Genomic DNA, 27,541 nt, shown 5'->3' with positions numbered 1-27,541 from the left:
GCCTTTTAAACAAGTTCATCTCTTCCAGGGAGAGAGGAAAGATCATTTGGAGATTGTTTGCTGTTTACTCAGTCACGCTAACTCATCTTGCCAGTTTTCTGGCGGCCCCAGCCAAGAGCTTTCGCCTCTGACAGCTTCTGTGCTCTCTCCTTCCTCCTCTGATTACGCAGCCCAATCTGTCACCCTGCCGACGGGGGTCTCTACCCTGCTGATGGCTTTCCACACTCGGCAGTAATGACTTTTGGCAGGCCGGGAAGGCGCGAGAGCTTCTTCCCCAGCTTGGAGAGCCGTTAGGCCCTCTCTGCCTGTTAGCTAAAGCACTTTGTGAGGTTCTTTGGTAAATAAATGAGTCATTTTAATCCAACTGACAGCCTGGCACCTGAGCAAGCTGCCTTCCATCTGTACTTCTAGGCCTCATGTAGGCAGCCAATTGTCAAGCTCAGGGCCTTCAAGACCTCACCATTGAGTGTCTTTCAAAAGCAACTTTAGCAATTTCCTTTGCCCTAATTAGATTGTGTGCGAGGCCCTTACAAAAGTTTAGTGGTTGTGTTGGCTCTCATGTTCTGCAGCAACGTGCCTCGCTTTAGGCAAGGTGTTTTTGCCCTCTGCTCCCTTGCACCCACCCCTCTGTGCCTCACCACCCCCTTCCAGGCCACGAGGACAGGATGGTGACACCAGTTTTTAGGAACAAAGATTTCAGTGTTTCTGCAAGCCCTCAGGTAGATCGGGCTGTGATACTGTGTCATTCTGTGACTTGCATGTGGGGTCAGGCCAGGAACGTGGTTAAGGCTTCAGATTATTGTTTGGTTGGCATTTGGGTTTTCTTTAAAATTGCACTGCAGTGGTTTCTTTCTTCTTCCTCCTGTGAGATGGTCACTTAATCTTCGTTTTCCCCAATCCATTGACTAGAATTGGCAGTGAGCTGCGGAGGTGTCATATTCTTGATTTCCCTTTTACTAAGGAATGGTCGTGTAGGGTCACGTGTGGAAGGGGGAATGCTCTCTGGGGCAAAGGAAAAGGAGGGAGGGTAGTAAATTGGAAATCTGTTGGGCTTTCTGAAGGAGTGTTGGCAGCAGGTTAGTGCTTCTGCGTAGGGAATAAATGTAGCGCGAGCAAAACTGGGTAATTGTTGCTTGAGCTGTGTTCTGTTTCCTGGCACGGTGACCCAAAAGTATTTTTCTAAAGATCTGAGAAGCAAGAAGCTCTTGGGCTCTGCCAGCAGAGGAAGGCAAATCAGCTCAAACTTTTTATCCTAATTCTACCTTGCTGCTGCCTACCAGGGTCTTTGAGGAAAAGGAGCTACAGGAGACGCAGGTGGACTGATACTGAGGAATCTTTGAGAGTTTGCAAAACACTCCAATTACCAGTAAATCCCAAGATACTTCTGAAAGAAAGCCAAGCTAAACCCCAAGAGAACAGCTGCTGATATATGTCAGTAACAGCTGAATGGAGTTGGTGGCATTGTGAAAGCAGAAGTGAATACAGGGCTGGCGATGGGAGAGCCTCCTCCTGAAGTGTTGTCCCTGGCTTTTTGTTATGCTTTTGGTTAACCTTTCAACTTCCCTGCTTCCTTTGGCAAATGTACGTGTGAACAATGCTGTCTGTGGCGGTGGTTTCACAGCCAGAGGTATTAAGACAAGTTACCTCAGAAGAGGAGGGAAATAGTCCTGATGGGTGAGGGATGGTTCCTTCACCTCCCTGTGCTGGAGGTGCCTGCTCGGGACCGCAGGGACAGCTTAGCTACCTGCATATTTGGGGTAAACTGACCCTGCCCCAAGGCCAGAGCCCTCTGATCAGCCACAGCCCTGCCTAGACTGCTCGCTATGAGAAAGAGCACGGCGTAGGAAAAGACCAAAGACTTGTCAGTGTGGGAGCACATAACAGAACCAGCAAAAGCAGAATCAGGCGTCAGCACTGCTGTCTGATTGTGCTGTAGAGTTTATAATCTTGTTATCCTGGTAACTGCTGTACACATTCCCCGACTTCTCTAGATTTATTTTCTCCAACCTCCTTTAAATGGCTTTTTGTACATCTGTTCATCTGACTCTGGGAACAAGTCGATTCTTAATGAGCGTGCTGGAGCTAAAGTGTGTGTTATTTCAGAGTGGGCGCTGTGGAAAGTGTCTCCTCTTTTACTGCAGTTGGAGCCACAAAGCAACCTGGCTAGTGCTTATGAGAAGGCCTTTGCTGCCAAAACATCAGCTTCCTAGTCTTTTAACGTGTGTGGGAGTTGCATGAAAACACTTCAGTGGGTGGCTGACACATTTTTAGTACATTAAGCTCCTGCTTACGTTCTTAATATATTCTATTTTGCAACTAGCTAAAAGATACACGTGTTCCAAAACATTTCCTAACAGAGTTAAATCTGCACACCTGCTCTGTTATTGTGCGTGGTGAATGTAAAATCCAAGGAGTATGTGAGGACATTACTAATGAACAGAAAATCAAGAAGGGAGATCGAACCACGTTCGCACTCTCTCCATTTTGAACACTATTTAAACTCTTTTCTCTTTGAAAGGATATATATTTTTTGAGCTGCACTGGCTGTGGATAACTAAAGGGTCTCGCTCAAGTCCTGCAAGTTGATGCATTTTCTCACCAGCTGGCACATCAAATAACTTGCCTGAGAGTAGCTTCAGACTGTTTTCTTCAGGGCTGAGTTTTGTTTCTCCAAATCAAAGCCAGACTGGTGAAAATCTAAGGGATAGCTGAAGTCCCCTTCCCTCGAGCTGTCCTTCAGCTTCCTGCAGGTTCTACTAAATTGTTTGGTGGCCTTTTATCACTGGGCCAGGTGACCTGCAAGTCTTCTGCTCCTCAACTTCAGACCATCGCCTAGGAAACAACTAATCAGTAGTGGTTGGAGGTGAGCGTGTCTTTGGGCATTCTACTCAAGGCCTAGGGTCCTTGGTCATTGCTTCGTGGCCGTTTTCCTCATGAGCAGCCTGGCTGTTCTTAGGCTCGCTGTAGAGAAAATTACGCTGAGAAGTAATGTTGCCTTACAGGGGTTTTATTCTGGCGCTCTCATTGTTTGGGCAGTAGGTGCTACGAGCAGATCTGTTTTCAGCAGTGGTACAAACTGAAGAACTAAAGTATCACTATGGTATCACTTAATGGTATCACTGCCGTGACGAAAGGTGACTCTCTCTGATATAATGCAAAGGGACCGGAGCAGACTGCTGTAATTCAACACCACTTTGCTGAAATTGATGTTTTTATATCCTCCAAGCTTTGGCCTGTAGCAGTGGAACACCTTCTATTGTATTAGCATGTTAACAATCCCCCTTGCATTTTAAACCCCTACCCTTATTTTTGACCTCAGTCCATCTCTCCCCAAACCAGGCACATAAAAATCCTACTTGTGTAGCCAGTTGTCCCAGCATAATCACTACCCTAGGAGAGTTCTTAATTTGCTGATATCTGCAAAGCATTTTTACAGTAATTTCCTTATTAATTTTAAAGGATGTCGCAGCACGTGGGCTGGACCTGCCTCAAGTTACGTGGATCGTGCAGGTAGGTTTGCTGTGTTTGTGTATGCGTACGTATGTATTAAGCTCAGCCTTGCTCAGATGAAAACCCCCTTCCAGTCCACATCCTCTTTCTGCCGTTTTGCTTGCCTTTGTGCTGGTGCCTACAGGTGTGAGAGACCTGCGTGATCCCGACGACAGGACCAGGAGTCAAGGCTGACAGTCTGTTTTCCTCCTCAATAACTTGAGTATTGTCAGCAGTGTAATAACGTTCTGCTGGCTGGGAGGAAACACCTCCTGCTTCCCCCCCACAGGAAGCTAAATTCTGTGAAGCACTGGCCGTTTCTTTTGCAGTTCTGTGTTTCTGATTTTCTGAGATTGGTGGGGAGGCAGTTCCACGAGGATTTTAAGTGCAGTCCTAATGTTAAACATTGAGTAGCCCAATCCTGCCTGTGCAATGACCTGAATGTTTCGGGTTAGGTTTTGCTGGGTTGGGACTGGGACTGGGTAGCTGTAAGCATTCAGCTTTCAGTAGAACTGCATAGTTCAGATTTTTCCCTTTAAAACAAAAACCACCACCAGCAAACAAACAAACAAACAAAAAACCACGAACACTGCATTGCTGCTGACAGAAATGCTCTCTTTGGGGAGGGAAAAAAAACTAAGGGAGATGGATTGAACCTTAAAAATAGCAGCCTGTCATTTCAAATAGGAAGCTGGGGGCACGAAGCAGATTTCATTTGTGTAAAAGATTTATAATTAAAAGAAAGGTTAGTTGAATTCAGCAAAACTGATCTAGAGATTCTCCTCTATCAAGTGACACCTGGGTAGAAAGAACAGTGCACAAAGCCTCAACAAAACAGCCTTTTAATTTCTACCTCATCCCTTCAGGTAACAAATTTTATTTTAATTTTGTGTTTGTTTTTTTTTTAAGACAAAAGATTTTGTAGCAGCTAGCTAGTCAGAGAAGGCTGGGGAAGTGAAGTCTTTAATTCCCAGCTCTGTATATTAATATAATTTACCAAAGATACAGTTGCCAGTGTTAGAACGCAGTGCAAATTACCTCAAGCCCTGGGAGATTTCTGTGTGTCCAGAAGGCGAAATCTCAGCTGTCCTGAGAGCTGTGTCCAAGAGCAAGGACCTGCAGGGAGCAATTAGATTGCTCACAGCATCTTACTCACACCTCTAGCCAGTAGAAACTTTGCCAGAGGGCACAGGTATAAACACTAGAGTGGGCTTTGGTTGTTGGTTTTTTTCCAGTTAAACTGCTGAGGGCTCATTTCTAAGCAGTATCTCTGTGCATGTTCATTTTTCCAGGAAAGAGGGGTAGGGGGAGAATAGGGGAAGGCTAAAGGGAGGGAAATAGGTCACCCTTTATCAGATCTTGCAAGTGGCTGGGCATTTTTGATCCCCAGAGAAGTAAACGAGGGGCACCGCTATTTGGGGTGGGACGGAGCTTTAAGCAACGTTTCAATAGCGCCTCGCAGTTATGGGTGGAAAGACAACTGCTGCCTGAAGGACGTACTCCCTCATCTCTTTTAGGTTTCCTCTACCCAGTAATGTATCCAGTAACCTCTGATTTGGTTTAATTCAAACAAAGCAATTTAGCCCAACTCCACGTTTAAATTTGTCATGTTTTATTTCACGGCTTTTCTCCCAGAAGCAGGCAGCTTCTTGCTTCGGATGTATGGGCACTGCTGAGGGTTGTTTGGTTTGAGGTTTTTGTGTGGTTTTTTTTCTTTTTCTTTTTTTTTTTTTTTTTTTTTGAGGGAAGCAAACAGGTTCCTGACGTGCCTGTATAGAAATAAAATGTAAAAGGCAAAGAGAGACACTGAGATGGGGAAAACTGTCCTATTATCTGAAAGTTGGCCAATGTGTCACATTCACATGTCAAAAAACTGCTGTGGCTGAGGGGGTTGAGTGATGGTTACAGGGATGAGTCCGATGGGCTCTTCCTAAACAGACTGATTCCGAGGCAAGTACAGCGTGTGGGTTTTGCCCAGATCCCCTTTGTTTCAGGCGAGCGGGCTGAGCGTCTCGTTTATAATTAACACGCCGTGTTCTGTTAATTCCTCCTTTCCCTTCTCGTGTTCCCTTTTTGAAGTATAACGCTCCGGCTTCACCTGCGGAATACATCCACCGGATCGGGAGGACGGCTCGGATTGGCTGTCACGGGAACAGCCTGCTTGTCCTGGCGCCTTCGGAGGCAGAATATGTCAGCTTGCTGGCTTCTCACAAGATTAAGTGAGTCAGAAACGCGAACAAAAGTTTCAGCTCATCCTTGCTAATTAACCTTCCGTGGCACTTTCAGCGGGACTGTAGCTCGTGCAGGTTTTAATAAGAATTTATTAATTCTTGTGATCCAGGACCAGCCCCAGACTAGCAAAAGGAGAGGAGGGGGAAAGCGTGCGAAAAATCAGCAGCCTGACAGATTGTGTGCAGGCGAGTGTGTGCGGCGAGGGGCAGAGAGGAGACGGTAGTCGGAGATCCTTTGCACCCGGTTGTTATCTCCGTGGCCCTGGGTTCAAGCCGTGGCTATGCGGAGATCACAAGTCAAATGAGCCTGTCAAATGCTAACTGGCCATCTGCCTGCATAGCACCATATTGTCAGAGATTGTGCTTTCGCTTCAGGAGAGATCCGGCGGAGAAATAGCTAGGGAGCTGTGGGTCATAGCTGGCAGGTAATTGGCCCAGATAGGTTGTGTAAGTGGCTTGTGACAGAAATAGGAGAGGCTTTTGCGAGTGGTGAGGGCTCAGTGTGGTCCTGGAAGGCAAAGAGGGCACTGGATTCAGCAGACCAGAACTGGGGTACGTTTCCTGGCTAGCTGAGAAAGCTGCTCTTACACCGGCTGTAGCTAGGGCAGGGGAATAGGCAGCAAGGAGCCAGGCTGGTGAAGGGCCAGCCCAAAGTGCAGTCAGCTCTGCTCGCACAGTTGTCCCTTTGTGGGGGGGAAAAAACCCCTCAGATTTGCTATTCAGGAGCACTCTCAGGTCCCAAGCCTTCTCGGCAGTCAGCTGGAGATACGTGACTCCCCTTGCTCCCTGCTTTGCTGTCTCTTGGCTTTTCAGAACAGCAGCCGAGCGGAGTCCTTTTAGTGTTGTGCTGGTGTTGATGGAGCCCTGTAAACTCGTGCACAAATTAGTTCCCTTTTATTTCTCGTGTTTATGTCGGGTGGAGCTGCTTGGAGCTGTATTTGGTTTTGCATCCTTGAAACAAACAAATGTTGGCAGTAAATACAGGCTTATTCTAGGCTGTGAGCCATTTAGTGGTCTAACAAAGAGCCATCCATCATCCCAGGTAACTATCTATTAAGCAGACACCAGCAAGACATGGAGGGCTAAGCTGACAGGGTTTTTTTTCATGTAACAAACAGCACTGACATTTAAAGGTGAAATCCCACATAATTGTGAATTTTTAGTTCCCACTAGAAAGTTTTATTTTTCTATTTTACAGCATTTGGGGAAGGCTTGGAGAAAGGAGAGGGAAATTTCCCTCCTTTTTTTTTTTTTTTTTCCCCAATTTTAAATGTTAACGCTTTTATCCAATTTTGTTGTTTTTTTTTTTAACAAGTTTAAGGAGCGGTGTCAGTCACCCACGCTGGTAATTATATCTGCTAAGGAGACCTGTTGTTGAGCAGCCGCTGTTCGTCAGGCATCTGGAGAAGACTGTGCTCAGTGTGCGGAGGGAGGTTTATGTGGATATTTTTCCTCTACTTCTCAAATCACTACAGCCAAACAACTCTGGGGACTGTATTTTCTTGTTTGTTTGGTTTATGTTCTTCATAAAACGCGCTGCCCCGGAGAGAAGGGACTTCCCAAAAAAGGAGTGTAATTCCCCTCCTTTGACCCCTGGCTTCAGATGGAAGGAAATGAGTGGCTAATTGGCATGGGTGGGCGATTCGGCCTGGTTGCAGTCATGTGTCCTCTGCTCTTCCTACATGGTGTGAGAAGGGGGCAGCGGAACAGGAGAGAGAGCTGATGAATTACAGAGAAGATGCGGGAAGGCAGCTTGAAGCTAAAGGCAGCAAGTGCCATCAGCACAAATTGCCGTTACCCTTCATAAACAGAGCATTACACTGATAATCCTGACAATTTAATTCAGTGCGGTGGTGAAAGACAGCATGTGTCGGACGCTCTCCGATCCTCTTAAGCACTGATAATTTTTGTTTCTTTATCCTAAGGCTGTGTAGCTTTTGATTGGGACTGCACGAGTTACTGGACTTTGCATTTTGTTTTAATTCTTCGCTTCAATTTGAAGTCTGTTGTTTCTTACTGGGGATGAGTGTGTTGTGAATTGTTCTTTAATTTTTTTTTTTCTTTAAATGAAATTCCTGCTGGGTTTATTGAAATGTAAATACTTCATAAAATATGTATTTCTAAGAAGACAAAGCATGAGACAGGTCCTCGCCGTCTTTGGTTGGTGTAAATGAGTAGTTCCAGTGCCGCACTGATTTGCGGTGGATGAGGATCAGACCCAGAGTTTTTTCTTAAACCCCTCCACCCACCCCAGCATGCTTGGGAGTAAGTCCAGAAATGTTGAGGGTTGGAAGTAATGAGAGCAGACGTGGCTTTGTTCCTGGATGAAAATCCACTTCGGAATTAGGGATGACTGCCTTTGAAATTGGAAATCGCTCGCAATTAATTTTCACCGGTACCTGAAGCCTCTCCTTGGCTTCCACTGTGGAAAAGCAGCATTAACCTTTGCCAAAGCGATCTCACTTTGGCTCTGCTGAGATCAGCAATCCCCGATGGGTCTCGAGAAAGCTGCGTGCCTCTCTGTAACTTTCTTTTCAATCTTTGTGTGGCTTGAAGTTGTGGCTCCTCTACCCAACTGTAACCGCATACGTACACGCACACTGATGTTCAGTGTGCATTTCCCCCCCCCCTTTTTTTTAAAGGTTAGACTCCAAAATGTTCTGTCTCACCTCTAAGCATAACTAACAGATTTTCCTTCAAAGGCAGAAAGCGAGGAGCAGTAGAAAGTCAGCGAGATTTACTTTTTTTTTCCTCCTTTTGCTTATGTCTCTTTCAGCTCCTTCAACTGCAATCTAGCAGCGCCTGCCTCGACAGCTATCAGATAATTTCTTTATCTCCTAACGGCGGCCTAACTAATTTATAAAGGCAAACCCATCACCGTGAAGGCACGAGTCATTTCTCTCCCCTCTCCGCGCCGTGCTCTTCTCTCCCCCCCTGCCTTCGCCCGCTCCCCTCGCCTGATGCTCCCCGCTGCGAACCAGGTTCACGGCTCTGTTCGGCTGCGAGCTGGCGGCGCGCCAGGAGCGGGGAGGATCGGCGAGGGGGTGACACATCAGACAAATCAATGTCAGGGGGTTGACGTTTTCATTCAGCGCCGTGTCAGGGCAGCCTTTTGGGGAGGGGGGAAGGGGAGGGACGCTTCTTCGCTCGCTTAAGCGGTTGCCGTTTATGTTTTAATTTGCTGTTATACTTTTCACAAACAGAAAGACCCTCGGTTGTCTTTTTCTGCTCCGTTTCCCTTTCTCCCCCATCGCTCCCCCGCCTTTCTCGGCAGCCTCAGTGGAGGAATCTGCTCTGTTGAGTCCCAGCTGCACAAAGATGGGGCTTCTCTCCCTCGTAGGGTATCTCTTGGCCACGCCAGCCTTTACCTTCCAGGCTGTGTGATTGCTTCTCTGGACCATCTCTTCCTTTCCTTGTGTTGTGACCAACTGGCTGAGGTTGAAAATGCAGATTGCAGGAAGAAAAGGTATTCGTTGCTTAAACTGGGAGGGGACAGGGAACAGGCCAGGATCACAGTATCCTGTAATGAAGAGTGTGGTAAAGAATCACCTGTTCGTCCTGGACAGGGGTTTTGTGATCCCTGAGTGAAGAGGAAGGGGAGATCCTTGTTACAATCTCTTCCTACACTTCACAGAAAATCAATCATCAGTGCCTCCTTTCAGAAGCCACGTACACCTGTCTGACCGTATGAGAGCTGGTAGGCCCCCAAGATTTACCTCTTCCTTAAACTGTTGTAAACCCAAATGAACGCCTCGGTTTCCATGCATTATTTATAATTGATTCTGGTATAAAAAGGCAAAGCATCTCTTTTCTAGAGATGACCTTTGCCCGTTGCTGAAATGCAGCGACTTGAAAATTTGGGCTCACAAACTTCAGCTTTTATTCTCTGAGTAATTCCCTTGGAAATGGGACCCAGTTTGGATGCAGCTGTAATATTAATTGCCTGAAGCTGCACAGCTGTTCCTGTGCTGTGTCACCTGGCGTGTGTGTGCCCCACAAGGCAGTGTTAAAGAGGACAAAGAATATCTAGTCTCGTGTAAAAGCATCTCTAAATGGGACCACTCACATGCTTTAAAATGAATCAGGTTCTTAAGTGCTAGTGGTATCTGGGCCATAGCAGTACCCAGCAGCGTTCTGCAAGCTGGACTGGAGAATAAATCATCTGGTTGAATCTACAGGAAGAATGTGAGTCGACAGAATGAAAATAAATGCCCAGTGTGAAACCTGGCTAGGACAGCTGACTGAGTCGCCTGAGTTTAAAAAATAAATAAATAAATAAAATGTGTCGGGTCCCTAATGGGCAGGGCTTTGGCTTTGCACTTTAGAGGAGAAAGAAGGTGAGTTCTCAGAATGGGGAAGGAAATCAAACCACTTATTTGGCATCAGAGGTGGCTTTTGAAGCCATAAATGAGTGGGAGAGCATGTCTGTCAGGTACTGTGTTTCTGAGCCCTCACCCAGGCAATGTAGCAAGAGGTTGGGATGATGTAAAATGTTGTGGGAGAGAGGTGTGTGAGACTTGGCTTCATAGGAAAAGTTCCCTGGGATCCTGTTGTTTCTCTCTGAGTCAGTGTGAGAGGAAGGAGCTGTGTCTCTACACAGCTTTAGTTCTAGGTCTTCAGCTTTGTGAGCATGGCCACTAACGTGGGTGGAAAATAAGGTGTGTAAACGTCAAAACACTCTGTTCCTTTGGATGAGGGTTGAGCAATGTCTCTGATATTTAAGAGAATCCAGCAGCTAAATCAGGGGAGATGAGATGTAGGAGAAGCAGAAAAGTAAACTTGTTCTGGCAGAGCTGAGAACACAGCAAAGTGAGAGCAGCACATCTTTCTAGCCTGTATGCGCAGGTCTCAAGTCAGGCTCTTTCTCACACTTGCACAGGCAACAAAATGCAACTGCTCCCTGCCCATGGCATCTCATGGACAATGAAATGGGTGACATCCTTTGGGTTCAAAGTGGAGGTTACACCTTATTGTTATAAAGTAAACCTACATGAAACATTACTGTTACAAGCTGCTTGAACTCTATACTGAGGGTCTTTTACTGGAAAACCAGTAAAAGAGAACTAAATGTTTCCTGTTTGTCTTGATGCTTTTCAATGCGAGGAAAGAAAAATTAGGGAAACAGAAATATAATTAAAGGCCTGGAGTTTTTTGATGGTTAGTTATGCTGGTTGAGAACCAAGGAGCCTTTCAGTGGACTGTTTTTATTTGCCACCCTTGGCTATTTTGAAGCCCTGTTAGTACCAGATTGTGTGTTGGTGCCTAATAGTTGTGACAAGATAGTTGGTAAAATGTTGTCTCTGTTCCAGTGAAAGCACCAGTTCAGCTGGGGCTGAGATTTTGTATTGATAACATTTTTGGAGTTGCTGGGGGAGTTGCTAAGACCTCGTGTATTTCAGGGATAAACGCTTAAGTTGAACATATAAATCTCAGTCTTCTTGCAATCCATTATCAGCCTGAAGTTTGTTACATGCTATGTTTTAAAAAGTAGAAGAAATTATTGACTTTTTTTTTTTCTTTGTTGCTTCAGTGTCTCAGAGATAAAGATGGAGAAGGTATTATCCAGCCTGATGAAAGACGATCGCTTCAAGTTGCCCAGACCAAGAAGCAAGGTGAGTTATTCTGCTGATTTGGAATTGCTGCAATTTTCATTTACCAGTTAAGCATCATAAATATTCCTCCCTTAGCTTCCATCTTTACGGTATGATGGTTGGTCTGTCCATCGTGTCAGGCAATGCAAATAATCATAGAACCACCTTAGATCACAGTTGCCCAATATTTAAACTGCTGCCCCCCAAAACCAGTTCCTTCTAACTCTTCAGCAAATATTTTTAGTAGACAGCAAAGGTTTCTAGCTGCAAAAGTTCTTTATTTTTTTCCCGGTGTTTCTGTTCTCCTTGGGTTTTCTGTATTAAAATACTGTTGGAGATTACAAATAACACAAAACTTTTTGAAGACATGAGCAAAATGTATTTGGTGTTGTGCTCTGTAGGCTTTTTAATTATTATCTGTATTTACTTGGAGCCTGAAACAAAGCTCTCTGTGATGACAGTCACCTTTTCATTGACTTTGGCAAATTTTGGGTCTGCCGTCAGTTTGCTAATTCACAGAATTCAGTCATTTGCGGGTGACATCTTTGGTGTTTCTGCATTCTGGCAAATTACATCTTCCATGAACCCTCGCTCTGAATGGAAGTCAAGAGCGCGTCAAGCATGATGCAGCATGTTTTTTTTTTTTCGGTTGGTTGTTGTTATGTCTGCTTGTTCTTTGTTTTAACATGTATGAGCCTACAACCTGCCCAGTACCTTCTCAGATGACTGTTAAGAACTGCGGTGGTTTATGTAAAGATGCTTCTAAAGACGTTCAGTTTTCCTGCATGCTTCACAGAAAGCTGCATCTGTAGCTCATGTGAGATACAGCTGTATATAAAGGTCGTAATTTTTCACTGAAATCAGCCTGTAATGTTTATATTTTAAATGTTTGGAACTTGTTTAGGGTACAGCCTCTTAGTTTTTTTAGCAAGTATGGAAAAGTGCGGTTATGCTGTTTTAATGCAGAAGTTATTTTAAATAGCTTTTTTTGTGAATAAATACTTTCTTTTTCTCTTGAATGTGCTTATAGGCAGGTAACTGAGTTTACTTTGGAGAGTTTTTCAACAATTAAATCAGTGAAGTTACTGCACTTTAGATTTGTTACTAACATGGGACAGAACGTTACCTGTTCCAGTCTCAAGGACAAGTGTAATTTCACAGGAAGTGAGCAAAACAGAGAAGGTGGTTTGGTATTTTTATTTTTCTTCTTCTTCTCTGGAAATTGACAGTTTGGTTTTTGAAAGTGGCAGGACAAACTGCATGCTGAATGTTGTTGAATGTCAGAGCTCAATACTTGAGGAGATACAAAATGATTGATCCACTTCCAAAATTCTCACCTAAACATCTCAGTGCCTTTGTATCCTTGCCTTGGATCAGCAATATAAAGCTAGCAAACCTGTTACCAGGACTGATCAGGTTGGTATTTCTGCCACGCTTTCAAATTGTAGAATACTCTACATTTAAATGTAGAATGTTTTGATTTAAATACTTGTATTCTGCCTTTCTTGCTTTACTCAAAACAACAACAAAAACCCACAGACAAACAAAAAACAACCCCGATTTGAAAAGTAGCTATGTTACTCTCATTTTTTTTTTGCTGGGTAGTGCTGCCTAGGCATGCCCTGCCATGCCAGCTGCTGTACATGAGCACCAGTACAGAAGGAGCTGGTTCCTTTCACTTGCAGTCAAAGGTGGGATTGAACTCCTGTATTCCCTCTGCCTTCAAAGTGAATGGAATTTTGCTATTGACTTCACTGGAGCTGAGGTACATCCACTCAGTCTGTAGGATAGTCTGAATCTGCTGCAGGGACTTAGAAATACAAAATTACCTATTTTTATGTGACTCAGAATCTTAAAGAATTGAGACTGAGAAATAGAGTTTCTCATTCTGGAAAAAAATAATCTCTGTAATGGGGATGAAATTACCATAGGCCTGTCAATATCAAATAGATATCTTCAGGAATTACTTGAAAAATAAATTAAATGCAATCAAGAATTCATTTAATTTGTTAGATTTGTATTTTATTGCCATCAGAGGCTCTATAAGTGGTCTGTAATGCTTCCTGAGATGCTGCAGGGACGTGTTGATGAGTTTTAAGGGAGGTTAATCTCTCTTAAATTCCCTAAGTTTGCTGTAAAGCCAGTAGAATAAGCTGGGAATGCAACGGACACTGCATAGGACAGAGAGTGATTGAGGACTTGTTGTTACGAGGAGCTGAGCCTGATCCATTTGTGATGTTGCCGTTCGAGAGCGAGTTAGCTTTGCTTATCAGCTCTCGGTGCGTTGAGTCATGTATATATTATGGTGGTGCACACAGGAACCTCATTATAATGCTCTTCGGTTCTCATTGCCTCAACTGAAGTCCATTATAAGCACCCCGTTGGAACATGCATTTTTTGGGCTTCTGTGTGCAGCCAGGGAGCAAGCTGAAGTGCCTGTAAAATGTATATTTTATATTTAGGTGTATAAAATATATATGTGGCTATGTCTGGGTGTGTGAATGTTCACCTGCCTACAAAGAGAATAAATTTGATCTTTCAACTTTTATGGAGGGGGGCAGGGGGACTTGGCGAGTTCTAGAGAAGGTGTGTGGAGGTTAGTAAAAAGTTGTTATTAAAACAAAATCCTTCATTTTGTTTTGAAGTATAATGGAAGCAGGAGATGTTACAGCCTGTGCTTTTGGCTTTTTTTTTTTTTTCTTCCTGCTTTAGGAGAGAACTCCTCTACCTCAGTCTAGCTTTATTCTGTCTCTATCCTTTCTCCCATTAACATACTCTCTTAATGAAATCAGAGACTTTCAGTACTTATCCCAGCCTCTCAAACCTAAAAGCTGCAGTCTTTATAATTCCATGTTTCTTTCTTCTGAAAGAGGGAGGTATGTTTTCTCCTAGTGAGGCTGGTGGGAGGTCCCCTGGTGTCTTGAACCAGTGAAGTCACGTTGCAACCAGGCCCGTCTCTTCTTCTAGGTTATTGGTACTGTTATTGATTACAGATGATACTAGTGGTTAGGGATCTGCCAGAATTGGCTCTTATTTTAAACAAATACAGGGTAGAAAAAGCTCTTCTATCCCACTACTTCTCCATAATGGTAGTAATGCTTATTACCTAACAGATACAACATTCATTTGCGTGGAGAGTAGATCAAGCAAGCCTCAGGGGTAGGCTTTTATCTTCTGGGCCTTAGAAAAATGTGGAAGGGTCTCAAATTAATTGTCCTGTTCATCTGAACCAGGATGCGAGCAGGATTAAAGCTGACTTGTGTGAGTAAAGCACGCAGGATGGCTTCCAGTACACTTCCAGTAGCACTCTTGTATTTGATCTGCCCAGATACTCGCATGGTGTGCTGGTTTTGTTTTCGCAGTTTGGCTCTGAGTCAGTTTTAAATTTATTTTTTTATTTTATTTTATTATTTTTTAAAGATGAACCTCCCTGGAAGGCAGGAATCAAACACAGATTTTTTTTTTTTTTTTCATGCCCATTAGGGGGCAATTTTAAAATGAGATCTGTCTCAAGAGGCTGAAGGGGATAAAAGACAAGGTGGAGATGGGAGGAGGGGAGAAGCTGTTTTCTGAGTACATTATGTTCCCTGCCATTTGCTTTTTTCATTTATTTCTCTCGGACTGACCTCACACTTTGGAAATTATGCACCTAGTTTTTTATCCCTCATTTTTGTCTTACTTTTTTTTTTTTTTTCCCCCAGCACCAGGAAGAAGAGATGCCTCATTTTGAAACCTAAAGGGGGGAATAAGAAAAGTCCTTTGTAATATATTGCCATATTATCACTAAATCCCCTGACAGTTGTGACACAGAAGCAAGTCACCTGTCACTTAAGCTTGAGGTCTCTTTAATTTTCTCCTGGAATTCGCACCAGGCTGTCTTTAATTTGAGGCCTTTATTGGAATTCTGAAACCTTTCTGCCTCCCCGGTGCTCAGATCTATTCTGAGTGCTGTTACAGAATGTATACAATAACCAACAGAGGGATTCAGAGGGGGCTGAAGCACTGTTTATTTAACACTCTGGAGGGATTTTCGTGCTTATTCGGTCCTGGCTACCCGGCTTTCAATATCGCTTTGACAACCGTTATGCCCTTCTCATTAATTTTAAACAGTTAAAACACAGGAAAAAGAGAAAAAGTTTTCATTATTAAAGTGCTTTACTTTTTAATAACAGAGGATTCTGTCCGCCAGGGGAAAGGGCAAACCTCACTAATTTCACATTCATATTAAAAAACGCTGGGAAGGTGACACTTTGTGCTGCCAGGAGGCTTAACAAAAGAAAAGTGATGGGGACTAGGAGGAGCGGGCGGGGTGGGAGAAAGTTTTATGTTTCACGTCAATGGAAACTTGTTAGTCGCAGCGCCGAGTGTCCACTTCAGGGAGGCAGCACCACTTGTAGTTTATTAAACCTTTACAGAGGCCCCTCGACTGGAGCCTGTCTCAGCTGATTAATAGGCGCACATGAAGTCAAACTCAGAGACAGCTCTGGAACGGGTGTGCTGTCAGTCTCTGGAGCGCACCAGGAGATGGATAGCAGAGCCCGGCAATCTGGGAGATGCCCCGGGTAGCCTTAAAACACCAACGTTGGCTTTGCTGGAGGTGCAGCCAGACAGTCCAGGCAGCGGGTGAGCAGGACCTCGCGTCCCCACGTGCGTTTGCTTCGCTGAAGGATTACGCAGAGGGCTCCTGAGTTGCAAAGAGGGCGCTGTGCAGGGACTGGGCCTGCATTTGGGGTTGTGCTGGTGGTGGATTTGCTGTTAGGATGCAGAGGGGCAGATCTGGATCAGCAGAACGTTTTTGGGGGGGTGTCAGCAGCACCGCCTGGCTTCCCCACTCACTGGGGTTCCCAGTGTCGATGTGATGTGGCTCCCCTGGACAGCAACAGGGCAGAGGGGATGCTTGTAGCCCTGAGGGAGGGAGGGTTGTGCAGCATTAGCATGCAAATCTCCCGGGGAGGAACAACGGGACTGTTGTGGTGGCACAGGCCTAGTTACAGGGTAGTGGGAGGTGGATGTTTGTTTTCAGTCAGCCCTGGGCAGGAAGGCGAGGGGCTGACCAGTAACAAATTGCTGCCTTGGATCTGGCACTGGTTCATGTCTGAATGGCTTTTGAGCTCTGTGGTCCTTTCTTGGGGGAGTTGCATATCCATGGATGCTTGGCTTTGCACTTTGCTATCAACTTGCCATCAGATCTCTTGTTCTCTTGTCCACATTTCCTCTATCTGCCTTGGTACTTCAGAGAGGCAGCCTCTTTTCTCCTCCCAGTAACAGCTTGCTCCCAGTAACATTTGCCTTCCATTTCCTGCACTGGATCCTACAGTCTGAGCATGGAAAAGCTTTTGCACATGCAAAATTGCATTTTCAGCTCAAGGAAATTTCTTCTGTCGTGTCTTTGGTGCGAGGGCCTTGTTTTACTCTGGAGGAACCACCAGCAGTTATGGTTACCTGTGATGTACCGACAGGGAGCAAACTTCGTGTAGACACCAGTACTGAGAGGTTCATTTCAGTTGGCTCTGTTCACAGGTGCTGAATTTTTGGCCCATTCTCTGGGGTGTGGAGATCTCCTGCAGATCTCCTGCCCCATGAGTGCCAAGAAGAGGCCAGGCGCTATGGGGAACTGCGCAGGGGAACCTACAACATCAGCCTGACTCCTGATAAAGAACCTGGGCCCAGCAGAGTCCGTGTAGAGCCTGGGGAGAGTAATTCCAAATAACTGCAGTGGAAATAAGCACTGGTATCTGGCCTGTTGAATCTGAGGAGGAGAAAAAAAAAAAAACGTGAGGGGAAAAAGCTACGTGATAGATGTTAGAAAACACAAAATTAAAACTGATTTGCTCTCCTCACCATGGAGTGCTTACTGGCTGCTTTGACTTTAACGTCTTTATCTATAATTTTTTTTTTCTCTAGTAATATTGAGAGGATTACCTTTGTTGGCCCCTGGGTGGTTACTGTGTGATTTTACTGTTATTAAATCTATTGTAAACTGCTTCATTATTCCTGACTCAAATTCTCTCTTTCCTCTAATCCTCCCACCGCCCTTGTAGAAATCCTGTGGTACGGACCCTCAGGAAGTCCGGGAGCGGGCCACGGTCTTGCAGACAAAATTTGAAAATTATGTTCACTCCAGTGAGGTGACCGTCCGGTGGGCAAAAAAAGGTCAGTGCATTTCTTTTCAGCTTATTCCAGAAGGGCTCGTTTATAATCTGTTTTCTTCAGGGGAAGGGCTTCAGGGAAAATGCCTGGAAGAAACATTTTGGGTACATCAGGCTCCGTAGGGGGGTTGAGATGGGCCCAGAAGGCTTTGTGATGATATTAAATGTTAATTTCTTGCATCCCCATATTAAGTGCAAATGAGGTTTAATCTCGGCTTTCAGTAGGATTCACATCCAAGGACTCTGACCCAATCACAAGAGCAAATAGATGGCGTGTTACTCTGGGAAGGTTATGGGTGACCTGCCTAACCACGTCCTGGTGCAACACCCACCGGCTGCTTTCAGTTCATGCCAGGGATGAATTTGAAGCCTGTGAGGCAGGACGTCCTGGGAGCAGCTCTTAACAGGCCAGGCTCTTAGGCTGGAGGTTGTTGTGTGGGATGGGAGAAAAACGGGAGAGAGCACAACTACTCAGAAAGGCAGGCTTCTCAGTTGGAAAAAGCCAGAAAGGTAGATTTGGGGGAAAAGATGGAGAACTTGACAGGGATGTGGTAGGAAAATAAACACTAAGCAATCTCCTGAGAGGAACCTAGGTGATGCTGCAGTGTAGGCACCCCTCTGCAAAGTATGATTCTGCTGCCCAATGCGGCTGATCTGGGTGTGCCTCTAACTGAATGCCTGTTGTAAATCTAGTGCTGGAAGTCAGGCCCCAAAGATCCTTGACAATTAGTTGGAATTGGGTCATTAAATAGTGAGACAAGTCCACAACAAGCAAACTCTTCACGCAAGAGGCTGAACCACTCTTGCTCAGAACATACACAACTAGAGCCTTTCCTTTTTTCCAAGTTTCCACTAGTCATGTGTCTCTTGTCCTGATTGTTCTCTTTTTCACCTCTTTTGTGACTTTGATCTGACTCAAATCCTGCATGTCTTAGATTGTGTACGTATCACTGCACTGTTTCTTACCACCACCACCCCACAAAGGTTGCAGTGTTGATTGGAGTTTTGAAATACTTTTCTCCTACAATGGAAGTGTTAGAGACTTGCCACTTAAGCAGCTTGCTTGCACCCATTTTCAGGTGCGTTGTGCTACTTGACTGGTGTATTACTTTTACTAGGTGCTCTTGAAAGTCCATGATCTTAAAACACCTTCCTAATATGGTCAAATCCTTGCTCCTGCATGGATGACCTTCCTGATACTCCACTGGGATTCCTCATCCCCATGCGAACTTCTAACCTGAAATGACTGTGAAGGGGAGGAGGAACAACTGAATGGCTTGGGTCACACTCAGAAAACCTCAGTGGTCTCTTTATGCAGCTCACTGTACGCAAGCTCCATACACACTTGTTGCTGACTTCAGCACCAATAACTTTTTTAGCTGCAAACAAGAAGTACAGAACATTTGTCAGGAAATTTGCCACTTTGTGCATCCCATTTATCTTGTACAGGAGTACTCCACCTCTTTCTCCTATTCCACTATCTACATATGCAAATTTTCCACTGCTGAGTGGCTTCCATAAACCCCCTCTTCCTCCCCTCTGCGCCAGGCATCATGAATAATTAACATGGCAGCTGGCTTTTGCTTTCATGGCAGACAATCAATTGGAAACCGTGCCAGCGATGCATTTGTTTCTCTCTCTTTTTCTCTTTTTCCCCATTTTCTGACCTAGTCAATGTTAATAAGCAATGTTTTGATTGCAGCCCGCTTTGAGAAGGCGAGTGGCTCTCTGCCCACTCATCCCTTCTGCCTCTCGGCCCTGTATTTTCCAAACTCCAATCAAATAGTTCAGGGAAGGTGCTGCCCTTCAAACTTGATTGACTGACCAGCGGTGAGAGAGTGTGGGAGGAGGAGGAGGGCTGTGGCTGAGGCCTGCTGCCTGAAGGACAAATCTCACGAAGAGGGGAGCCCCTTTTGGGAAACAGAGGCCCTCACAGCTGAAGGGTTGCATACGAGGACTCTTGTTTTGGAGCTGCAGTGACACGCGGAGCTCAGGCAATTGTCTTCTGATCCTTCGTGCCATTGTGGTTACAGAAACCCTGCATTTGTCCTCTGCGTTTCACTACCTTATGGCCAATAGTTGAGCAATTTGCCTCACCCCTAGTGTGGAAAGGGACAGCAGAGTTATAGGAGCCCACTGCTGCAGCAGGATGCTTGTGTTGGGGGGCGTTTCGGTGCATTCTTCTTGCCATTCCCCCGAGCTCTGAACGCTGGCAGAAAGCCCCCAGCAGCTTATATGGCCGTGCGGCTGGGGCTGTGTTGGGGGACCTGCACTGAGAGCTGGCTGCCAGCGTGGAGAACAGGTTATGGCACCTGTCTCATACCTCAGTACCCTTTTGTCCCCCCCAAATCAACATATCTAACCCTCATCAGATGCATCTCTTTGTTTTGTTTTTTTTTTTTCCTTTGTTTTTCCACAATTCCCCTAGAAAAGTGGGGCAGCACATGGGCAGTGGATCGCTCTGAATCCGCTCTTAGATCAGTGCAGATCTGAATCTCCCCAGGCCAGCGTGGATTAGACTCGTGTTGGTGTGCAAAAGCTGGAACAACTCAAGCAGCTTCCCTTGTGGCTTTAAGGTGATGTCCCTTCATGTGAATTTTGGCCCAACCAGCACTGTTACCAGTCTTTTTGAGTTGTTTTCTTAAAGCTCTATGTCTTTGATCACAAAATTATAGAGGATGGCAACTTCAATTTTTATTTAAAAAAAAAAAGAACTTTTAATATCTGGCCACTCTAATTGCACATAAAAGCTGGAAAACATGGTGCTGACAGCACTGAAAGGTCTAAAGACCTGAGAGTAAGGATTAAAAAAAAAAAAGAATGCCACCCCAAAGGTCTTAATTTAGATTTCCTGAGTGCTGTGATGAACGTCAGCAGCTCTGAGCTCCTCAGAGTTGAGACAGTTACAGGAGCTGAGGTTTCGACCTGCTGGTACGGCAGGGCTGTTAGTTCAGTTTTGGAATAGTCTCTCGCAGCTCTCCCTGGTTTTGTGAGCTCTGACTCAGGCCTGGATCTGGCAGCTTTCTGTCAGGACTTTGGGAAGGGGGCCCTCTGACGCTTTGATTCTCTAACTCTGATCTGGGGAGTTAGTTCCAGCAGCCTTTGCTATCTGAAGAACCGTGGGAGGTGAGCTCAGCCTTCATAATAACAGGATCTTTAGTATCAAACATTTCAAATGCTGCAAGAAAGACAGCTATATTAGCTCCGATGGGACCAGATTTGGAGCGAGAGCAGGTTCATATTGTTCCTTTTGAAGAGTTACACCTTTTCATAGCAGGTGAATTTGACCAATAACTTTATGCAAAAAAAACAGGCAACAGGAGGAGGTTGCTGAGTGCATTTGAGCTGGTTTATAAGCCCTCAGAGGGATGGCCTTCGGCTGAGACAGTGAGACTAGGTGTTTGGAATTTAGCATTCTCTTTTTGGGAAAACACAGGTCTCTTGATGTTCAGATGCCTCTAAAAGAGTAACGTTGTGAAATTGGGAAGAAGGTGCAAAAAACTCAATCTTTTCTTCTCATCGATTGGGAAAAGGAGTTCGCTTTACTCAGTAAACAGAGCTTTGATGGATTCCCTGGGTCCTTCCAGGAGCTGATCTGCTAAAATGACATTTTTATTACTGTTCATAAACTCCAATCTCCTGCTGCTGCCAAGAGATTAGACATAAGCTGTGGGCAAACTTGCTGGTCCGGTGGCTCAACAGGCAAGGGCAGGAGAGGTTAGAGTTTAGAGCTTGCTGCTGCCAGGAGCTGAGAGGGAGAGAGAGATGAAGGTGGTGGTTGGAGTGAGGGCTGGGGGGGCACGGGAGGTTTAGCGAGCAGAGGAGCAGTCGGGGGATTGAAGGGTGGCGTTTTCTGAGCTGTCAGGTTTCCTTGCTGAGAGTCCCCCCCTATTCCCTGTAGCAGGGAGGACAACCTGGGTGTAGTTAACGTGACGGGTGCGTGGAGGAGCAGTGGTAGCGTTCGTATTAGTGGATGATTGTCTTTAGAGCAATGAGCCCTGAGGGAAGGGCATTACAGGAATATAAAGATGTGAAAGGAAATTTGCACGCTATTCTATTATTTTTCCCTTCTGAGAAGGTGAGCTCTGTTCTCAGTGTGATGATGAGTCAGGAAATCCATCTGGCTCTCAGATATTTATAAGGGACTATCTAGTAACTGGTGAAAAATGCATGGACTACTGGGATTGTAATATCAGAGGAGCCTTCCTATGCCACTTCCATGCTTCTATTTCCTTCTCTTCACCCCTGTATCCTGCTATTCCCTCTCTCCCCCTTTCTGCTGCCATTTGATGTCAGCAACTCTTCTCATGAGATGTGCTGCAAGCATCACCCTTTCTGGCAGAAGGGGCATCCTTACAAGAGGCAGACCTAAAGCAACTTCATGTAGCATTGTTTCAGTTCCTAACCCTTCTCCACCACCTTTCTTCTCCTTACGGACTTGTACCAGTACAGCGTACAACCTTCACAGGTTTTTAACATGCCAACCTTATCCACCAGCTGCTGACCAGAAGGTGTCCCAGAGGACAAGACCGATGTCCTTTCAGCTGGAACAGCTGAATCTTTAAGTGTATATATATAAAGATGCAGTAGCAAACAGAATTCACTTTTTTTTCTTTTTTTTTTTTTTTTATCCCAGCACTGCAGTCTTTCGTTTGTGCCTACGCTGCCTATCCCAGAAACCTCAAGCATATCTTCCACATCAAATCTATCCACCTGGGTCATATGGCCAAGAGCTTTGGCCTGAGGGACGCCCCCCAGAACCTGACTGCTCTTCCAAGCACTGGCTCAAAGAAGAAAACCAAACTGAGACCAAAAAGGTAGGCCAGCTTGACATTCTCAAGCCAAGGGATGCCACGTGTCAATCCGTGGTACGCTTTGCTCCCCAGTGTTCTTGTAGTTGCTCCATGTGATTGTTCCTGAGAGCCTAAATCATGTTGAGTAAGGCTTAGTTCGCATTGTGCTCTGAGCTGTTGTTTAATTCTTCCTTTTTTTTCCTGAACGGCTTTAGAGAGCCTAAAAATTACATTTATTAAACCAACTTGGTTGAAGATTTGAGTGGGAATTCAGTTTAAAAAAAAAAAAAAAAAAAGGAAGAAAAAGAAGAAACAAGCAGCTCACTTTGTAGTTTGACTTCTGATAAGATGCTCTGTTTTTGAAGTAAGCTGTTAAGCTTGGAGAAGCGCCTACATACACTAGCCTGGGTTTTACTGCACCTTTACCAATTTCTGTGTACTTGAAACACACCAGTTCCTACAAGCAGAAACAGCCTAATTCTTATTTATTTGTACTTCAGAGCTACCTTGAAGGATATAAAAAGGCACAGGCAGTGTTCCAGAGTGAAGCATGAGACTTCCTCTATATTGGAGTGGTTCTCTGTCTTGCACAGGTCTTGGTTGCTGTAGAGTTTCAACAGCAGACTTGTGGCCAAGCACTTCCACAGTAGAAGCTGCCAGGTTTTTCCATTCCTATTCCCAATTGCACAGACCTACACAGCACTGTGATCCCTGTCTCAGGAACAACTGCAGCAGCAACTCTTCACCCTCAACCCCGTTGAGGGGGAAAAAGGCTCTCAGATAGGGCTGTGTGCGTAATTGCTTGCTGTTGGTTTATGGCATGGGGCGATAAAAGCATCAAGAAAATAGAAGAGAAATTAATATTTTCACCCCTCAAATTTGAATTTGACCATCCTACCTATTCCTACCTATTATGAACGAGGTACCATGGCTGTTATTTTATCTCACAATGTAGTTTCTTCCTTCCCTCCGGGCCTTGACAAATACCAGTTCTTCTCCCCTCTTTCTTACATCTGTTCCGGTCTCCTGGGTGCTCCTTTCCTGCATCAGGAAACTGAAATTCCCTGACAAATCTGGAGGAGTAGAGCCCCAAATGCTCTCCTCTGCTTGAAATGGAGCTGAAGATGCTCAGTACCTCTGATCCTAGGTGCTTGGAGTTGCTTCCACCAGACAGATAGTCCTCCCTTTTGAGATTATATCTTCTATAGCACAACGGCAGACTACAAACTTCGGGCTTGCCTGTAAAATCACTGCAATAATTCAAAGAAGGAAAGATCTTTCTTCTGTTCTGGTAGCAGTTGTGATTCTTTCCATGTAATTGTTGCCGCAAACTCCATTAGCAAATGTTAACCATGCAATTAAAGCACTAATCCACGTAATTGTTCCAGGCTGGTGACATCTCTTGCACATGTATGTATTTGGGGAGGGGAAAAAAAAATAGGCAAGGGGAAGGGGCTTTAAAATAAGAAGTTGGAGACAGCATTGTCCTGCTCTGCGAAGCCACCAGGGACAGAGCACTGATCTGCCTCCTGCTTCAGCTGACCCTCACCAGCAGATGGGCAACAGGATGGGAATGCCCCTGTGAGCGGGGGATTTAACGGAGCTTTATTTCAGGAAGAATAGCCTGATTAGCCGATAAAGAGCATGTAAGATGGTATGGGGTGAGCTTTGATGTCTTGCTGGCCCAGCAGGGTGTCAAGCTATGACTGACAGTAGCGTGTCACAGGATTACTTGGCCTGCAACAATGCCTCTCTCTGTTCCTATGATGTTGCTACTCTGTTAGAGCTACTTTTTCCCTTGTTATGCACCTCTTTTAGACAGCGTTCCTCCTCCCCAAGTCTTCATCCTATTATAGTACCGACAAGCTCAAGATACAGTAGGGCGTTTATGCACAGGACGCGTGGGGTTGGGGGATGTGGAGATGTTAGAACAAATGGCCAGAGAGCAATTTCAAAGCTCATTTGCACGTGGATCACAGAGTCGCAGCTCAGGGAAAGTGGGCAGACTTTGCACAGGTTTGTCACGGCTCAAGCTCCAGGTTTCAAATCCGAGAGCATCTGGAAAGTTAAGACCCAGCAGAAATAGCCAAAGTTGTGTTCTGTGACAATTGTTCCTGCCTGTGACACTTGTTTCTAATTTATTTCATCTGCATGTGCTTAAAAAAAAAAAGAGAGAGAGGATATAGTAGTATTCATGTGCTAGCTTAGAGAAAAGTGAATATAGATTCAAATTCAGTATCTGCTAGCATAAATTCAAGATAGTGCTGTTAATTTTCAGAGAATTGCTCGTGATTTCACAATGACGAGGCAGAGAGCAGAATTTAGCTTGCTACTAAAAGACAAATGGCCTTTAATTGTAAAATGTGAGGCTTGAAATGATAGGAGCAAAGTCACAGAGCAATCTTTTTAATTATATTTCTCACGTGATACCATGAGTGTTGGTTGTCGTATTACACATTGTCTCCAAACATCTGATACTTGTTTTTAATCAGGCTGCTCACTAAAGCCTCATCTCTCAGCACCTGCCCAGAGAATAAAGAGCAGGCCATCCAGGTTGAAAGCAGGGGTAAAGGTGATCATTAAATGTTTCCTTAAGAGGACAAAGAAAACTTTTCATTTCTTTTGAAGTCTCCTTTTGCGCTTAGTGCTTCCTCAGAGAGCCTGCCTGGGGAAGGTGAGGCAGGAAGATGTAGCAGCCAGGTGCGTGGTGACGAGCCCTGAGACGTGGACGCAGCCCTCTCCTGAATGCACACGTAAAACTTTCACGGATTTTTTAAACCTCTTTGTGCAAACCAGCTGCCCCCCCCAGCTGTAGCAGTTATTGCAAAACCCGATCAGAAGATGGCAAAATCCTCTGCTCATGACTTTCTTGAAAGTTGAAATGCCGTATTTATATAAGAGGGGCACATCAACCAGATCCTGGATATTAAATTACACTACATTAGCTTAGTAAGTGCCTGGGCTCATGCTTTTACAGCCGGGTAGACGTAAGGAAGCTGATCCCACTTCCACTGAGGGATTAACTGTCTTTGGGTTGCTGCAGAGAAGCAGCATGCCCAGGAAGTCGCTGACACGCCAGACAGACATTTCTTTTGACTCTTTCACAATGCAGACGCCAAAAACCTATTGCTGTTCCACCCAGCCTCCCCGTGCTACTCAGCCTTTCGCACTGTGGATCAGCAGGGTTTTATGGGATTCTGTGGGGTGCTAATGGTCTGGTTTTTCCTTATTGATCTCTCTGGAAGGCTGGTGTGTGTCCCCAAAGGGTTTCACCGTAATGGGGAGTCACAACTTAATTTTCCTTGTTTGTGAACTCATGCTGTTACAAAGGAGAGAAATCCTGAAGTTCAGTGGATCCTGTGGAACTCATTGCTGCAGGATGTCTCTGAAGCCAGGAAGGCTCAGAAAGATGGCGTTTACGTAGGGGTATCAAATATAGTCCTTGCTGCTACAGCATGTGCAAAAAATAGGAATAAAAATTAAGGTGAAAAGCCCCTCAGCCTTCAGAGGTGAAGTCAAACTTTAACTGATACAGGATCAAGGTAAGGTGTACAGGGTGCTTCTGTTTGAGGGGCTTGATTTACATCATTATTAACCCGGCATTGCTCTGAATATGAATATCATTATGCCTTTAAGGCTTTGGCTGCAAGATTATTGTACTGTTGCATTCTTCAGCATTAGTAATCAGACAGGTCGCTGGGAAATTTGCCTTGTAAACCAGGCTCATCCTCTGTGTGGCTGGGTCAGCAGCCTGCTTTGGGTGAAAGCGAGTAGCCCTTCGCTTTGTCCCCCTAGCCCACATGCCTGATGACATTTCTGAACTTCCTGGCGTTGACAATCTCGAAAAGACTGATGCTTCTGCTGACAGGGCTCGTGAACCAAGGCTGCAGCTGGGTCTCCCTGCACAGCAATTGTCTAATCATTAGAAGTAGTTTGCCTGCCAGTTTTTGCGTGCTGTTTACAGCTTTCCTAATATCACTTAATTAGTCAAAATACAGTTTTGGAATTCTGCCCAATAGGAATTTCACTTGGTTTTGGGCAGCCTGCTCTGGAAAGCCAGGCTGGAGTTCAGGTAAGAGCATGAATTCCAGCTCTGGAATGCAAACAGACCAGAAATTAGAGAAAGAAGTAAGGCTGCTCCGAAAGGAGAGCTTGCCCTCACTCAGCATGAAGGCAGTTCAAGGACACTGATGAGTCCTGCTTAACACATCACGATGTTACAGAAAGTCCTCTTATGAAGTTAAAGTTTTATAGTTGTAAAATCCACGTCATTGTTATCTGCACACAACAATGCCCTTTGTTACTGTCCCATCCTACCATGGCTGCAGCACGGAGCCTTTGCTCCATCTTACAGTGAGCAAATAGAGCTTACACATGGAGCTGGAAAACCTCAGTGTCCTTTAGTACACACCAAGAAATGAGCAGCTTTCCCTAAGTGAAATATATTCTGGCCTTTTGGCTGGGAAAGAGCCTGAGCAAGAGTCCTGGGAGGCTCCCAGTGGTGCTTTGATCCTTATTCCATGGGGTGAAGACCAAGGTGTTACAGTGGAAGTGAGGCTGTGGGGTTTTGTCTCTCTGTATAGCTGAAATACAGCTGACTTCAGGAGGTGTACGGTGAGCATTACTGCTTAGCTTGTCCTGGCATGAATGCTTTGCTCTGACTACTGGAATAGCACTTGATGCTCGATATGACTAGGAAATAATTATCCTCGTTCTTCTCAACTAGTGTTTACATCAGCTGATAAGAGTACCTAGGCCATCTGTTGACTTGTCGAGTGAAGTATAGGATTGCTGATGAATTTCTTGCCTCCACTCCACAAAAAAACAGCAACGGAAAAACCAGCCCAAATAGGGTTGCGTTGGCTGCAGATGGTTCATCTAACGCTGTAAGTAGACAAAGCAGGTGTTGCAGCAGCCTTGGCCCAGAGGTAACCCAGCTCTGGTGCTGGCACAATTTCAAAGCTGTTGGAGATGCTGTCAGGCAGATTGATAGCGAGATCCATGATGAAATGCTTTCTGATAAATGGAGCAACCTACCTCAGTCTCCTCCAAAGACACACCGTGAGTTCTGGGAGCGTGCAGCAGAACTTTCTGCTGCCTTCCGCAGCTGGAGCAATTTGGGAACCTTTGGTTGCTGCAGCTGCTGCACGTTGGTTAAAGGTTATCATGCTTGCTGCGCTGCATCGCAGCAGCATTTCACACAGCTCAAGACAAAGGAACAGCCAAGGAGAAGTCTTTAGGAAAAACCGTGCTGACCGTTTAGGGAAAAAGAGTAGCAGAGATCTTCT

At 45.1% G+C, this 27,541-nt stretch overlaps 1 protein-coding gene across 6 annotated transcripts in view; it reads left to right on the top strand.

Annotated features, from left to right (window-relative positions):
* Positions 1-27,541, top strand: part of DDX31 (DEAD-box helicase 31) — a 63,454-nt gene that overhangs the window by 31,146 nt on the left and 4,767 nt on the right. For all 6 annotated transcript variants that reach the window (XM_084494045.1, XM_084494042.1, XM_084494043.1 and 3 more), the window contains 5 exons: positions 3,460-3,510; positions 5,569-5,708; positions 11,251-11,332; positions 17,353-17,464; positions 22,097-22,277. In XM_084494045.1, the coding sequence (XP_084350171.1) occupies positions 3,460-3,510; positions 5,569-5,708; positions 11,251-11,332; positions 17,353-17,464; positions 22,097-22,277 (566 nt within the window). The remainder of the gene's footprint in view (positions 1-3,459; positions 3,511-5,568; positions 5,709-11,250; positions 11,333-17,352; positions 17,465-22,096; positions 22,278-27,541) is intronic.

The sequence above is a fragment of the Aythya ferina genome (assembly GCF_964211825.1).
Source record: "Aythya ferina genome assembly, chromosome: 20".
NCBI classification, from domain to species: domain Eukaryota; kingdom Metazoa; phylum Chordata; class Aves; order Anseriformes; family Anatidae; genus Aythya; species Aythya ferina.
The sequence above is the reverse complement of the archived record's forward strand: the minus strand, read 5'-3'. Positions and strand labels throughout refer to the sequence as shown.